This window comes from Brienomyrus brachyistius, unplaced genomic scaffold (genome assembly GCF_023856365.1).
Source record: "Brienomyrus brachyistius isolate T26 unplaced genomic scaffold, BBRACH_0.4 scaffold32, whole genome shotgun sequence".
In the NCBI taxonomy this organism is placed as follows: Eukaryota; Metazoa; Chordata; class Actinopteri; order Osteoglossiformes; family Mormyridae; genus Brienomyrus; species Brienomyrus brachyistius.
In genome coordinates, this window is record NW_026042307.1 from 1,726,133 (window position 1) to 1,742,824 (window position 16,692).

Here is a 16,692-nt window from a genome sequence, read left to right on the forward strand (position 1 = left end):
GCAAACAGCAACTCTGGATATAACAGACTTTGGATTTAACAGACTGTTTTGCCAGGTCCCTTGTAGTCCGTTATAACGGGATTTTACTGTATTCTGTTTTAAACGAAAGATCGGTCTGCTGGCCAGATGTGATAAGAATCATAAACGTGTCGTGAGTAAAGTAAAATATAGATAAAAGGCTGTGTCCCGTTTTGATCAATCGATCCCCCCAATAACTAACAAATCATTAACTAACGAAGCGACTTATTTATCCTCTGTGGTTTTGACTTATAAACTGGGACCAGGTTCCTTAACTTAGGTGTGAAAGTGCCTTAAATAGCGTAATGTTTTGATTTCACTTAGGCCACTAGATCCGGATCTGCTGGTAAGAACGGAGTTAGTTTAGCCGAGTTTAATTTTAAGGTTGAAACCGAGCTGCCACCCATCCTGTATTTTATCGGATAATTCAGTATTTAAAAACCAATGTGGGACACTATTTGTCCTGTATTCGTGGTTTGACCCCTTCCCCTCAAAAATTTTATACTTTATCGTGAATAAAGTCCAGTATTTATTCAGACTGAAAGTGGCAACAACCATAGGATGGAATGACCTACAAACACTAAAAGTTTTGCATTGCAAGTAAATATTAGCTAGCAACACTTCTGTTGAATAGTATTGTGAGCCAGGATACTTTACCAAACTAGACTCAAAATTGAAGAAGATTTATTTGTCACATGCATAGCTATTCACCGTAAACTATGCACTGAAATGTAACCCCGAATTACTCCTGAGACATGGTAATATGGTACATAAATTTTATTATTGTTCCTTCTCAGTTATGTTAAGTCAATAGAGGTGCTACTGTATACTTGGTATACACAAACAGATACATAAATGACAAGCAGTATGTACACAAGTATGTAATATGTACACAAATAATTCAAAATTTAAAGTGACATTGTGCTTTGCAAAACAGATGTGCAAATGGCAAATTAATTTCTTCCCTCATTCTAATTATGTCGTGGCCACGTTTTTCAAATACTTACTAGAAATGATTCGCTAATGTTTATAGTCTGTCATTACTGTGTTTATACTGTTGACGTTATTCATATCATACCTATGAGTATACCATACTGCTGCCATTTTTATTCATATCTGTTTAATCAATCCTTCTCGTATGCGCGGTATGACACCGTACTGTTACTATACTTTACTGTGTCTACGCGTGTACCATATTTTAATCAATTTTATTGACCGTGTATTGGCATACCACGGAAAGCTTGACTGCATTGAAATCTCGGCACAAATTTTCCCACTCTTAAAAAGACATACCTTGGTCCAATGCTATTCATTTTTATGGTTTTTACCATTTTTCTCAAGTAACCTGTCACTTCGGAGAGTCACACCACTTGTATCAGATGAACAAACTGAAACAGAAAATGAGTGCTCGTTATCCATTTTTCCATTTTTGTTTGAGCACAAAATTGATTATGACATTTATCCATTTCCAGTTTTGTGCTCAAATCAAACATGGAAAAAAGTAATTATATATAGACATTTCTACTGTGGCTCTTTTCCATTATGGATTTTGTATTTGTGTTGCGGCTTGTTTACGGTGGCCGTAGAATACATATATATATATATCCATCCATCCATCCATTTTCCAAAGCGCTTATCCTACTGGGTCGCGGGGGGTCCGGAGCCTATTCCGGAAGCAGCCCATTACAGGGCACACTCACACACCATTCACTCTCACACGCACGCCTATGGGCAATTTTAGCAACTCCAATTAGCCTCAGCATGTTTTTGGACTGTGGGGGGAAACCGAAGTATCCAGAGGAAACCCCACGACGACATGGGGAGAACATGCAAACTCCACACACATGTAACCCAGGCGGAGACTCTCTCTATATATATTTAATTAGAGGGTAGGATCACTCAAGGCAAATAGGTCCTGGGTGAGGAACCAGACGAATTGCAGCTCAGAATACCCCTTATGAAGAGTAAAACCATGGATTTACTTTTTTCCTCCCCCGGACGCGGGTCACAGGAGCCCCCCCTGGAGCCAGGCCTGGGGGTGGGGCTCGATGGTGAGTGCCTGGTGGCCAGGTCTGCACTCATGGGGCCTGGTGAAGAAGAAGGCACGTGGGTTCCGCCTCAAGAAGGGGGACCAGAGGGTGTATTCCAACCATAGGTGGATCACACTCCTCAGCCTTCCTGGTAAGGTCTATTTGGGGGTTCTGGAGAGGAGGGTCTGTCAGATAGTCGAACCTCAGATTTAGGAGGAGCAGTGTGGTTTTCGCCCTGGCCGAAGAACAGTGGACCAGCTCTATACTCTCAGCAGGGTCCTGGAGGGTTTATGGGAATTTGCCCAACCAGTCTACATGTGCTTTGTGGACTTGGAGAATGCATTTGAACGCGTCCCTCGAAGAGTCCTGTGGGGAATGCTCCGGGAGTATGTGGTGCCGGGCTACCTTATAAAGGCTGTTCGGTCCCCATACAACCATGTCAGAGCTTGGTCCGCATTGTTAGCAGTAAGTCGTACTCGTTTCCGGTGAGGGTTGGACACCGATTCTGTTCATAACTTTTATGGACAGAATTTCTAGGCGCAGCCAGGGCATTGAGGGTATCCGGTTTGGTGACATCCGGATTAGGTCTCTGCTTTTTGCAGATGATGTGGTTCTGTTTGCCTCATCAGACCGTGACCTTTAGCTCTCACTGGAGCAGCTTGCAGCCGAGTGTGAAGCGGCTGGGATGAAAATTAGCACCTCCAAATCTGAGACCATGGTCCTCAGCTGGAAAAGGGTGGAGTGCTCTCTCCGGGTCGGGGAGGAGGTCCTTCCCCAAGTGGAGGAGTTTAAGTATCTCGGGGTCTTTCACGAGTGAGGGAAGGATGGAGCAGGAGATTGACAGGCGGATCGGTGCGGCGTCAGCAGTGATGCAGGCGCTGCATCGGTCTGTCATGGTGAAGAAGGAGCTGAGCCAAAAGGCAAAGCTCTCGATTTACCAGTCAATATACGTTCCTATCCTCACCTATGGTCATGAGCTATGGGTAGTAACCAAAAGAACTAGAAGGCTGAAATGAGTTTCCTCTGCAGGGTGGCTGTGCTCTCCTTTAGAGATCAGTCATTTAGGAGAGACTCAGAGTAGAGCTGCTGCTCCTCCGCATTGAGAGGAGCCAGAAGAGGTGGCTCGGGCATCTGCTTAGGATTCCTCCTGGACACCTCCCTGGTGAGGTGTTCCGGGTATGTCCGACTGGGAAGAGGCCCTGGGGAAGACCGAGGACAATCTGGACGATCTATGTCTCTCGGCTGGCCTGGGAACGCCTCGGGATTCCCCCGGAGGAGCTGGATGAAGTGGCCGGGGAGAGGAAAGTCTGGGTTTCCCTACTGATACTGCTGCCCCTGCGACCTGACCTTGGATAAGCGGAAAATAATGGATGGATGGATGGATGGATGTGTAGAAGGCACCCCCCACAGTCCAATCACATGCTGAGGTTACCAAATTGCCCATAGGTGTGCATGTGTGAGTGTGCCCTGTGATGGATTAGCACCCCATCCTGGGTTGTTCCCTGCCATAGGCTCCAGACCTCCCACCACCCTTACATAAGTGGTTTCAGGAAAAAAAATATCCAATCAATGTCAAATGAGGTGAGTAGCACATTACAAATATATGGCTGTCATGGAATTGACTAGGCATAAGTGCAGCTAGGCTGAATTTCTAACCATCTCTTGCTTTAAATATATGACAAACCACTTATTCCGGTCTTGAAATGAAAATAATACTTACTTCCAGAAAAGTGGGAAAAAAATCTAAAAGAAACTAACTTTGGAGGTATTAGAATGACTGGGTTTCATTGCAGTCGTCTATAACATCTTTTTGCCATTCATTCGACCCTACTTACTTAATTCTAATAAATTAACAGTCTCAGTTGTAAATAAACCAGGTGTAAAAATTTTATTAAAATGAACGTAGAGTGCAATACCAGCTACATGCTGATCAAAGAAAGTGGGTCATGGAATATGACCGTTTATTCTCAAATAATAACAAGTTCAGTCCATGTACAAATCGATCGTGATTAGGCTACTGAATGAGGGCAGCAGAGCCAAGGTGGATTTCCTCTAGGGTTTGTCATTTGCCACAAAGACAGTTCTGGGAAAGAAGCTGTATGAGAGAGTCAAAGGTTCAAATGTGTTCATTAAAACAAAAATAGGTGCAATAGGTCTCTCAGGCAGGCATTGAGGCAGGTTTGTTTATCTTGTTTTTGAACTAGAACAGTGGTAAAAGATTTGAAGCAGACAGAAATGCTTCAGAGATTAGTTGTCCTTTAGGACATCTGGGAAAGTATACCAGGAGACCACCTCAGGAGGCCACCTCAGGAGGCCACCTCAGGAGACCACCTCAGGAGGCCACCTCAGGAGGCCACCTCAGGAGACCACCTCAGGAGACCACCTCAGGAGGCCACCTCAGGAAAGTGGTGTAGAGGAGACAGTAGGGTCAGCCGGTCCCTGGAATAGCTGGGATTAAGGACCTTGCTCAAGGGCCCAGTGGTGGGATCACTGACCTAGAGATTTGCTGACAGCTTTCTGAGTCCCAACCCATGGCGCTACCCCCAACAATTTGTTTTTATTATATTATTATTTAATACTTTTTTGTCAGTGCATAATTCCATATACAGTGCTGTGCAAAAGTCTTAGGCAGTTAAAAGAAATGTTTAAATCTTTTCTCTGGCTTGTATGCGCACATTTTATCAGAACAAAAAATACAATTTAACATACACAAATCAAAAGTAACAACAAAAACTAGTAAAAAATTTCTTCTGTTCTCCAAAAAGTTACTGATATCTTATTGAATAGCTAGATGAACACCACTTCAGTTCCCAAACCTCTGGGGCATCCCAGCCATTTCATGTGCTTATTAAATTTCACCCCCAGCTCACTTAATTAGTTAAAGTCAATTAAATATTAGCTATACAAGATGTGCTAGTGGTCAAGTCAAAAAGTGCATGGGTGTGTTGTATAGTTGCCTGAAAAATTGGGATGATTTTAGCAGAGGTTCTGAAATGGCTAAGCTAACACTTTGACAGATATAATAGCAGTTTTACACCAACATAAAGATCATTTAAACATCATTTTCTTTGCCTGCCTAAGATACTTGCACAGTACCATATGTTATTGTTATTTTTTAGTTGTGATGTCTTTATAATTGTTCTAAAATGTAGAGAATAATACAAATGAACCTTTCTATGGGTAGGTGTTTCCAGACTTTTGGCTGGTACTGTATCTTTGGAACCTTACAGATAGCAAGTCAACAGGGTCTTTTTTATTGTTGCAATTGAGACCCAGATTGGGGTTACATTCTTTTTCGCAGGTCTGTTTTTTCAAAGGCTTCCAGATCTTCAGTTATGTAATCTGGATGGAGAGAAATTGCTGTTAATTTTCACAATTGGTTGAAGAGGGCATACTGAAGCTGATGATAACCTTTTTGAGGTGTTAGTTTGGAGGGTGAGAGCAGTTACTTTCTCATTTTTAGTGACAAATTTCAGTTGTACAGTAATTTTATAACAAGTATGGTAATTTCAGTAAGTGCTTGATAGGCAGTGACTGATTTTCATTGGAATTTCTTTGGAATTATTGATGACTTCCAGACAGTGGATTGGTTGTCGATGGTCGACTAGATTATGCTTGAATTCTTTCACTTGTTCCTGTTAAACTATTTCTGCTTTGTTTTGGTGGTTTTGTCTTTCAGTACTTCTCTAGGCTTGCTGCCTTAAAGTTTTTGGGCCATTAAGCTTATTGTGTAAATGTTAGAGATGCGCTGATTGTAATTTTCTTGGCTGATTCTGATTTTCGATTATTTTCCAAGTGTCACCTGCCGATACCCATTTTTGCTGATTCCGATTTTCTTTCTAAGAACTATAATTCATAACATATTAAAACAAAAATCAACTTATCTTTCAATGCAAAATTATTTTCATAATAAAAGAAATTAAGCTTTACAATTTCCCCCAAACTGCACTAAGTTACAGGATCTTCTCTCACTTAAGAGAGAGGAGAGGTAAAGAGCATGCACTGATTACAGCACATTGCCACACCCATCACATGACAAACCACCTCAGGTTTGAGAACCTGGGTGCAGCCATATGGTGGGTGATACCGCAGCACCACACCAGTCTGAATGGACCACTGTGAGTTTTTTTCTGATGGCTGGAGTGCCAATCCTGCCACCAATTCCCAAGTTATTCCCTGTATGTTGGAGGACCTGCTTGTAGGGCTGGATGTAGATTAAAGTAGAAGCAAATACAGATTTAGGCTCTTGCTCAAAGTAGAATTACTCCAGGCCTTCATGGGATTTGAACCAGCAATCTTCCAGTTTGCTGGCACAGATCCTTAGCCTCAGAGCCACCACTCCTCTCACTTCAACAAGCCTCAAAATAAGTTGCTGTACATCCAGCTATATCGGACATATTTTACTTTACCAAACAAGAGCAGGTGCAACACATTTAAATACCAACACAAACGTCAGTTACTTTTATCATTTACCAGTATGTTTAAATACGCCGGATAACATGACGATTAATTTTTAATTTTTTTTACTTAATATCCATAGTCCATAGGTTACAAAGCTCCAAATAAAACTGAAGTGTACTATTCCCTTCCAAATAACAATAGGTGCAAGGTAATATTTTTCATACCAACATGGCATGTGTCATGACCTGCGCATCCAGTCCTCGTGTGTGCCACACCCCCTGATCATCCATGTGTGCTCCCCCGATTGTGCCCAGCTGCTTTCTATCAGTCTGTGTGTCTTAGTCCGCATCTGAGTCCGTATTCCCCAGATCTGTCATTGATGTTGTTTGGCATGTTCTCTGATCTGCCCTTAAATAAACCCTCATATGCTGAGTCCTCGCCTGCCTGCCTCATCCTTCCCCGCTTCCTGCCTTTCCGTCTGCCACCGGTCATAACAAAATGACAGATCTTGAAGGGAAAAAGCTCCTCGATGCTGAAGAAGAGTACCTTGCGATCTCCAACGAGGTATTCCATTGGCTGCGACAGCCCGGCATTCGGGAAGACCCTGAAGCCAGCTACGCGCTCGATCGATGCTGGGACACCCTCGAGGGGATGTCCCTACCCAGCAAAGCGAAAGCGTGGGAGGAAGTATTGGAGAACCTCCTGCGGCTGCGGGAAAGAACATGGGTTTGGCTGGTGAAGCAGGCGGCCGTCGAGGATGGACTGCACGACCAGCTGTCAGCCGATGCGTCCCGGAGCCCGGCTAAAGTGGAGAGAGAAGAGACGGAGCCTTCGCCAGTGGGAGGAAACATCGGAAATCTTTGTGGACGCTACCCAGGTCTCTGCTATCTCCGCTATCTGCGGCAGCCATGCCAGCATTTCTCCCCTTGGTTAGGATGCGCCTGACTTTTAAAGGGCCAAGGGCGACCGAGGATGCCATTCCCCGGATCCCCAGGACCCTTAATGGGGCAGTGCCTGCCCTTAAGGCATCAACCCTAGCCGCTGCACCTGGCAGTCCTGTTTTGCCTGTCCTACCCGTGCTTGATCGGCCTATCCTGCCCGTGCCTGATCGGCCTGTCCCGCCTGTGCCTGATCGGCCTGTCCCGCCTGTGCCTGATCGGCCTGTCCCGCCAGCGCCTGACGTGGCTGTCCCACCTGATCTCGAGCTGCCCAGCAAGGCTCCGGCTCCTGTGGCGCCTCCTGCCGGTCCTGAGTCGGCAGTTCCTGCGGTGTCCCCTGCCGGTCCTGAGTCGGCGGTTCCTGCGGTGTCCCCTGCCGGTCCTGAGTCGGCGGTTCCTGCGGTGTCCCCTGCCGGTCCTGAGTCGGCGGTTCTTGCGGTGTCCCCTGCCGGTCCTGAGTCGGCGGTTCCTGCGGTGTCCCCTGCTGGTCCTGAGTCGGTGCACCTCCTGCTGCTCTGCCCATCCCTGAGGCTCCTGCTACGGCGCCTGCACCTCCTGCTGCTCCGCCTGTCCCTGAGGCTCCCGCTCACTACGCCCGAGGCTCCGCCAGATGTCCCGGCGACGCCCATGCCTGCTGTGGCACTCAAGGTTCCACCGGTATCAGAAATCCATGAGGGTCTCCTTTCCAGGTTGAGCACACTGAAAATCGACCGATTCCGGTCCCTGGCCGGTCACTCGGTGCGTCTATAGTAAATCTGCTTTGTAATTGATTAAGGTCTCAATAGTATAGGTAGGGATATGGTTCCCTTCATAAAACTCTCTAAAGTAAGTCATGATATTTTATTGATCTCTGTAGGGGAATTCTCTTTTGGCCTATTCCGTCTTGGCAGTCACAGCGCAAGGTCATCCAGCGTCCAGAACCCCTAGAACAATTGGCGTTAAGAGCCTTGCTCAAGGGCCTAGTTGCGGTATCACTATACTGGCAACCTTCCAATCACAGGCACAGAGTTCTAACTCACAAAGCTACACACCATGGCTATGGTCTCATGAGGATTTTATGAAGCTTACTATGGGCTCTATCACTGTGCTGTGTAACACATGGCCCAGAGACCTGTGTTTCTGAAGGCATCCTGTGAGAACATAAAGTTTCATCTTCCATAAACATCCTGTCTTGTGTAACACCAGACAAAGCAATATGCCCTTGGTAATATAACATATCTGCTTAAATCTAAGCTAAACAGCAACACGCTGATTTCGTTTGATGTAGACTCAGTTTAACCTACTGAATAGACCCCACATTGACATGACTATAAATGTAAAAACTGGTCTAGAACGTTATGTAGATGTATGGGGCCGTTTTTAAAGTTTCTAGTGAGAGTCATCTAACTTTTAAAATGTTGCTTTTTTTTTTTTTTTTTTGAGTTTTAGCAATTTGATAGAGAAAATTCCTGACCACCACCAGATCTCAGTTATTAGAAGCTGTTTGCCAGTTTCTTTGTCTAATACTTATGTTATAGTTCTTTCTCTCCCAAGTAGAAACTGGTTTCTTGCTTTAATTGCTGTATCACACTACAAAGTGAGTTGGATTTCATACTGGCTTGAGACCCTGATGCTTAATCTGTGTCTGTACTACTCTGACATTGATTTGATACTAAAAAATTACAGCAGTTCCTAATATATCACCTGGTCTTTTGATCTTCAAACAAGTTATAAAGACCTTGATCTTTTAAGCCTGACTAAGGGGCATCTTGGAGATATTTCCCCTTTATCCTAAAAGCTTAAAACTATTAATCCAACCAATGATATTTTTGCTACTTGTCCAAACCACAAGTAAGTCTGTCCATTTCTCTGTGTTTGTGGAACACTCTTGCGGTCAAATGGACGCTGTTCCTTAGTGTTTCTGCTTTAATTTACCTGCTTCCTTTTCCCATGTTTTTGGTAGTATGTTACTTTCCTACTTATCTTAAAAATAACGGTCTGCACCTCAGTCTATCCCTTTCGTACATGGTGTTCCTCTTCACATTGATGTTCTACCAAGCCTGCTGATGAGCTTTCAGTATTTGTCATCCGTAAAATTATGTTTATGTCCTGCAGCTCATCTTTAATGTTTGTGATTCTGCCCTTTGCACGAACAGATACTGTGACTGAACCTGTCTGTTCAATACTTATTCATAAATACTCTTTGAATAGAGGGAAACTTCAATTTTCATTTGATAGTTTGTCACTTACCAGCATAAATCCTGTAACAGGTCAACATCGTGGGGGTAGTTGCACAAACCTGAAGGAAGGATTTTAAAATGTTACAGAGAGGTGGAGAAATAGCTTCTCACTTATTGCTGCCAAGGGAGAAGTCTCTGAAGTAGTGGACAGTTTATTAGGCAGTGAACACTTGCGTATTAGAACAATAATGTATGATATCCAGCTGAATACATTTCAGTGGATGTACAGTCAGGTCCATAATTCTTAGCAACCTTTTTGAAAATTTGAAAAAAGGCAATATAGGCCTTTGAGTAGCTCCAGCAATTATTTACATGTTTTAATCTCTGTTCTAATATGTGCTTTTGTACTAGAGTTACACACACAATTATAATACTGATTTTTCTCAAACGGGGATATGTAGGGTTTATGACAAGTCTATCACAATTCATTATCTTTTCCAAAGTAGTCTGTCTTCCAAAACTGTGATCTGACCTTTTAATTCGTCACTAGGGTATAAGAGAGAGAACACATGAAATATATTATGATGTCCATAATATTGTCATCCATCATAATCAGGCAAGTCAAGTAATCATCACTTTAATAAATACAAGTACAGAAAAAGAGAAGTGGGTAAACTTAACCACTTTAGGGCAATTAAGGTGACTCCTACCACCATGAACACTTGAAATTTCTTAGAATAAAGGCAAGAGTATTTGTGTGTGTGTTTGTTTGTTTCAATCATAGAATAGATAAAATGGTGGAGTAGAGTTTCAGATGTCAAGACCTTCAGTTCCCATTTTATACACTAATTGTCTTAGAGATCAAAAATGTAACATTAAACCGTAAGACTCCATGTCATCGTACTGCCTGGAACACAGTGAAAGTCCTTAATCACTGAAACGGCACAATAAAATATCATTCATCATTTGAATCTTCTATCAGCATGTTTTTGTGATTCATACCCACCATCACATAAAATAAAGGGTAACTTAATCCACATGGATAATGCACATGAACAAATATCCAGATAACTCTGCCAGGACACTGAGGCGAAGAGGTATTCGATGCTCCATAGACCCTTAACACATAAATGGTTTTGTGTTTATCAGTCACCTCAGTCTTCAAAATTCTGTTGAAAACCCTTTATCTGAACTCAAGTGGACAGTGGATGCAAATGCGAAGACAAGCCGTGATGCCTGGTGCAGATACTAAGCCAGTGTTGTTCTGACCAAAAAAACATTCTCTCCAGACATGCATATATCAGCATCATATGAAAAGGTACCATTTCACAAGGAAGTCCTATCACAAGGGAAGAAGTGAGATTTTCTAAACCCAAAATGTATTTATTGTGGATATTAGATGTTGTGGTTTTTCTCACACTTTTCTGCACCAGAAATTGAATCTTTACTCGTTTTGCATCAAAGTAGTAAAACAGTGACATTGTTATTGTTGTTGTTGTAATGCACTATGTAAATTAAATGTTTGACAAAAGAAATAAAGAAATAATATATATTTAATCTATGCAGTGCTTTTCCAAAGATAAAAAGAGCAACAGGACCAGTAAATATTTGGACACCCCAGTTGCTCCCCAGTTCTGCCCAACTTGTTGATCAGTCAGTCATGGCATATCTGCAGCTAGTGATCCGCAAAATATACCAAGGGAAACGCAACAAGAAGTGCAGCTGCAAACACAAGAAGGATCAGCACAGTGATACCGCTTCACGTTTTCTTGTCTCTCCTCCACAGGAATACACAATAGACGTTTTCTTCCGCCAAAGCTGGAAGGATGAACGGCTGAAGTTTCACGGACCAATGAATATCCTCCGTTTGAACAATCTCATGGCCAGCAAGATCTGGACCCCAGACACGTTTTTCCACAATGGGAAGAAATCCGTGGCCCATAATATGACCATGCCGAACAAACTGCTGCGAATTATGGATAATGGCACGTTGCTGTACACAATGAGGTATGGTTCTGCCCGAGAGTGTTTTTCAGAAAGACATGCTTCTTAAGAGTTTTTGTGAATTTTAAACATCCATCCATTCATCCATTTTCTGTACCTACTTGTCCTATTATTGGTCACTGCGGTCCGGAGATGAGAGGCCAGTTACAGCCCCCTCCAAAAGTATTGAATCAACAAGGCCAATTAATTTGTTTTTGCCGTGCACTTAAGACATTTATGTGTGTAATCAAAATATGAATACGAGACGAGAGATCAGAGTTTCAGCTTTTACTCCCTGGTATGTACGTCTAGATACATTAAAGAACATAAAACCTAACACATTTTGTATAACCCATCCAGTATTTCCAGTGAGCAAAAGCATTGGAGCATGACAAGCGACACGTGTTTCTTGTTACCCAGGTGTGTCATATAAGATTGATTGTTTAATCATTACTATCCCTGGATATCTAATCTCAGTTTAAGCTTTGGCTTTCACCTGTGAAGATTGCATTTGTGCTTCAGAAGGGTAGACTAACGTGAAGACGGGAGAGCTGTCTATGGAAGAAAAGCATACCATCCTGAAGCTGAGAAAAGGGGGAGAATCCATCAGAGGTGTTTCAAAGACATTGGGCATAGCCAGCAGCATCATTTTAAAATGTTCTGAAAAAGAAACGAATGAAACCCCTGGTGTACTGAGCAACAGACATCAAACTGTTCATTCAAAGAAAATGACAACAGCCGATGTCAGACAAATGGTGAGAGCAGAAAAGAAAAACCCCCAAAACAGCAGTACGTAATATGAACAACCTCCAAAGAACAGGGATGGAAATATCACAGTCTGCTGTTGAAAGGAGACCACAATATAGAGGCCATACTACAAGATGCAAAGCACTCATCTGCAGTAAAAATCAGAATGGACTTTGCCAAAAAAAAAAAGATGAACCACAACAGTTCTGGAAATTTTATAGACTGATGAGGCAAAGATTAACCTTTACCAAAGTGATTGAGAAACCAAAGTATGGAGAAAGGAGGGATCTGCTCTAAACATCTTAAACATAGTGTGTAAAGCATGGTAGAGTAATTGTGTTAGCAGCAGAATGAACAGCGGACGTCTTTAGAGACATTGTCTGCCAGTTTACAGAGAAATGCATCCAAACTAATTGGGAGGAACTTTATCATGCCCCACACCCCAACCAGGCTAACATTATAGAAAAAACACAGTAGAGCATATGTTTACTCTTCATAAATGTTCAAAAGTCTGCATAATCCTTCTTTAGAGATGGGGATAAAACACGGTGTTTGTTCTCTTGTTTGTGTTAAATGTCCGCTGTACTAGTGTGGATATTGTTACAAGACGCTCCATAATCAAATGGAGATCGTTATCATTGCTGAACCCTCATCGACATTGGGAAAAAATTCTGTTTCAAATTGGACGAAGGCACGCCGGAAAATCTGCACCACTATTGAGTTCTCCGAGCACCAAGGCCAAAGTCCCTCACCTCACCCGGCACTGGAGACCGACTGGAAAGATGCTGGAAGCTCTGTGCAAGAGGTGGAAGTTTCAAAGCGTGCAGGTATCCATGCTAAGCTAAAAGCTAGCCCTGGCCATCCAGGTCTCCTGTCAGTTTTTGTCTCTAATTGACAACAAGATGGACAATATAAGACTTCTTCTCATCTCTCAGAAGGAGATGGAACGCTGTAGTTTTAATCTTCCCTGAGATGTGGCTGCCTGAGGGCATCACCGACACCACTGTTCAGCTACACAGGCTGACGCCATTCCGTTCGGACAGGAGTGCAGCTTTGCCCAGCAAGTCGCAGGGCGGAAGGCTTTGCGTTTATATCAGCAAGGAACAGCTTTTGTGGAGATCCTAGCGTTCAGATTCAGACCGTTCTGTTTACCCGGAGAGTTCACGTCAGCTATTGTTGTGGCTGTTTACATCTCCCCCATAGGGCCTTTGCAAAAGCTAATGGTGCTAATGCTAACAACGCCCTGGATGAACTCTAGGGGAAAATAAGCGAGCTGCAGACTTCTCTCCCCGACAGCTTCATCACCGCGGGTGTAGGATCACACACACACACACACACACACACACACACACACACACACAAGACGATTCAGATTACACGGAAAAGAAAGGTCAGCATTCCAACTTGTATGAGATTTAGAACCATGGGAATAACCTGGGTTTTGATTTAACGATCTGTGCCTAGAGCAGACCGGTACCTCCAGTCTAAGGGGGGGAACTGATGGGAGTACAACAAACACTGCTGGTGTTTTAGGAATGCAACATGGAACCCTCCCCCCCCCCCCCCCCCCCCTTCTCACACACAGTACCTCGAAGGACTTGTTTCAAGATTTACCTGTTGTGTGTGTCTAGTCTAGGTCTTTACTATTTGTCAGCATAAATATCTAAATGTTATGCCTGTATGTTGCTTTAAATGATTTTAACAAGTTTGTTACCCTTATAAACTTGCCTCATGGATTATTACCTTTTTAGGATCAAGGGCTCAAGCAGAACAGTATTTCCCTTAAGGGCACCTATTTAAATTCAGTTACTGCCTTCCCATATTCCATCCTGATCGCTGATTTTTATTTAATTTTTTTTTTTGTTATTTTATGTTCTGTGTTGTCTGTCGTGTGTTAGTTGTAGTGTTAGGAATAATTTGCATGCCTTTCATACATTTTGAATCCCTGGCTGAATGATTGCTACCTAATTAAGTAATTTCACTAGTGTGAAATCACTACTGAGGCTCTGAATCACTAAGTCTTAAGCTTGTGCTAAAGTATGGCGGGACTCTCTCTACAGCCGTGAGCAGTGTTTTGCTATAGAGCTACTACATACCTGGTGAGAGTTACGTTACCAGGCAAACGTTCTAACTCAAGTAAAGAAGTTACACTAATTAAAGAATTCCACTCATATGCTGGAACTAAATCTTCCAGTAACTGAACAATTGGTAGTTCTATAACATTTATTGGAGAAACACACCGTTCAAGGATTGTAATTAATTAAATATTAATAATTAAATAATTCACTTCCCGGGGCGGCATGGTGGTGCAGTGGTTAGCACTGTCGCCTCACACCTCTGGGACCCGGGTTCGAGTCTCCGCCTGGGTCACATGTGTGCGGAGTTTGCATGTTCTCCCCGTGTCGTCGTGGGGTTTCCTCCGGGTACTCCGGTTTCCCCCCACAGTCCAAAAACATGCTGAGGCTAATTGGAGTTGCTGAATTGCCCGTAGGTGTGCATGTGTGAGTGAATGGTGTGTGAGTGTGCCCTGCGATGGGCTGGCCCCCCATCCTGGGTTGTTCCCTGCCTCGTGCCCATTGATTCCGGGATAGGCTCCGGACCCCCCGCGACCCAATAGGATAAGCGGTTTGGAAAATGGATGGATGGATAATTCACTTCCCTACATATTGGTGGACACAAATTATTTGAGCTAATTTTTCCTATACGGATGACTTCAACAATGTATCTGTAAAGCCACCTCCCCAAATTTCATCAGCACATAGATTAGGAAATCATACTGGACCTTGTTTACACATTCCCTGTGCATACAAGGCTGCTCCTCGGCCCCACCCTGGACAATCGGGTCACATCTCCATCTTTCTCACCCCAGCCTGCAGACCCATGCAGAAATCAATCAGACTGGTCCTGAAAGATGTGAGAACTTGAGCCCTAAGGATCCATCTCTGCATTGCAGGATTGTTCTGAATGTACAAACTGGGACATCTTTAAGGAAGCTGCCACCTACAACAGCTCAGTGGACCTGCACGAGTTTACAGCCTCAGTGACTGGCTACATTTGCAAGTGCCTTGAAGATGCTACTGTCTCCAAAAGCATCACAAACTGGGCTAATCATAAGCCCTGGTTCACTGCAGAAGTGCACACTCTGGTGAAGACCAGAAATGCCGCCTTTAAGTCTTCTGACAAGGAGGCTCTCAGTACAGCCTGAACTAAACTGTCACAGGCCGTCAAGGCAGCAAAGCGTGCTTATGCACAGAAAATCCACAGCCATTTCAAGAACCCTAGAGACACAGCACATGTGGCAGGGAATTCAGTCCATCACAACTATAAGCCAACTCTTCAGCCTTGTAGCAGTGATGTCTCCCTGCCGGATGCATTAAATTAATTCTACATACGTTTTGAGGCACAGAACAAGGGATCAGTGAGGAATGCCGTCCCTCCTCCCAATGCGTGGGTCCTCTGCCTGCCCAGGGATGATGTCAGGAAAACTCTAAGCAGAGTTCACTTACAAAAAGCCACTGCACCAGACAACATACCAGGACGTGCTCTCAGAAAATGTGCTGAGCAGCTTGCGGATGTCTTCACAAACATCTTTAATGTATCCCTCAGCACAGCAGTGGTGCCCGTCTGCCTCAAGACAACTAGGATCATCCCAGTGCCCGAGAAGTCAACTGTATCCTGTCTGAATGACTACCGGCCTGTAGCACTCACTCCTATCATTACCAAGTGCTTGGAGAGGCTGATACTAGGACACAAGGCCCTCTTCCCAGAACAACTTGATTATTAACTTAATTTTTTATTATTAGCTTAAGTTTAATCTTTAAGTTCTCATTCTTGCATTACAATATAGGCGAGTTAATATTTTGATAGTTTCTCATGCGGTAATTGTGTGCCATATGTTTTAAATCTATCAAATCATAATAATATCTGTCAGAAGAATTGCAATTAAATACAGTGCTGTGCAAAAGTCTTAGGCAGTTCAAAGAAATGTTTTTAAAGCTGTTTATCTGGGTAGCAAGTGTACTTTGGCTTAGAACAAAAAACACAATTTAACATTTAACATGTGCAAATTAAGAGTAACATAATAAAAACTAGTAATAATTTCTTCCGTTTTCTAAAAAGTTACTGATATCTAGTTGGATGGCTAGATGAACACCACTTCAGTTCCCAAACTTCTCCTCAGGGGAACCTCAGCCATTCCATGATTTTGCTAAATTTCACCAACAGCTCAATTAAATAATTAATTATACTGGTTTAAAAAGTCAGTGACAGATTGACTAGCTGTATGAGGTGTGCTAGTGGGCAAGTCAAAAAATACATGGCTGCACTGGACGGTCGCTGCAAATACTGGGTTGATTTTAGCAGAGGTTCTGAAATGGCTAAGCTGACACACTTTGACAGGCATAATATCATACAATA

The 16,692-nt window shown here is 43.2% G+C and overlaps 1 protein-coding gene across 2 annotated transcripts in view; it reads left to right on the forward strand.

The window, feature by feature from the left end:
- LOC125721158 (gamma-aminobutyric acid receptor subunit alpha-2-like) overlaps nucleotides 1-16,692 on the forward strand; it is an 80,683-nt gene that overhangs the window by 16,655 nt on the left and 47,336 nt on the right. For both annotated transcript variants that reach the window (XM_048997185.1, XM_048997186.1), the window contains one exon: nucleotides 11,333-11,553. In XM_048997185.1, the coding sequence (XP_048853142.1) occupies nucleotides 11,333-11,553 (221 nt within the window). The remainder of the gene's footprint in view (nucleotides 1-11,332; nucleotides 11,554-16,692) is intronic.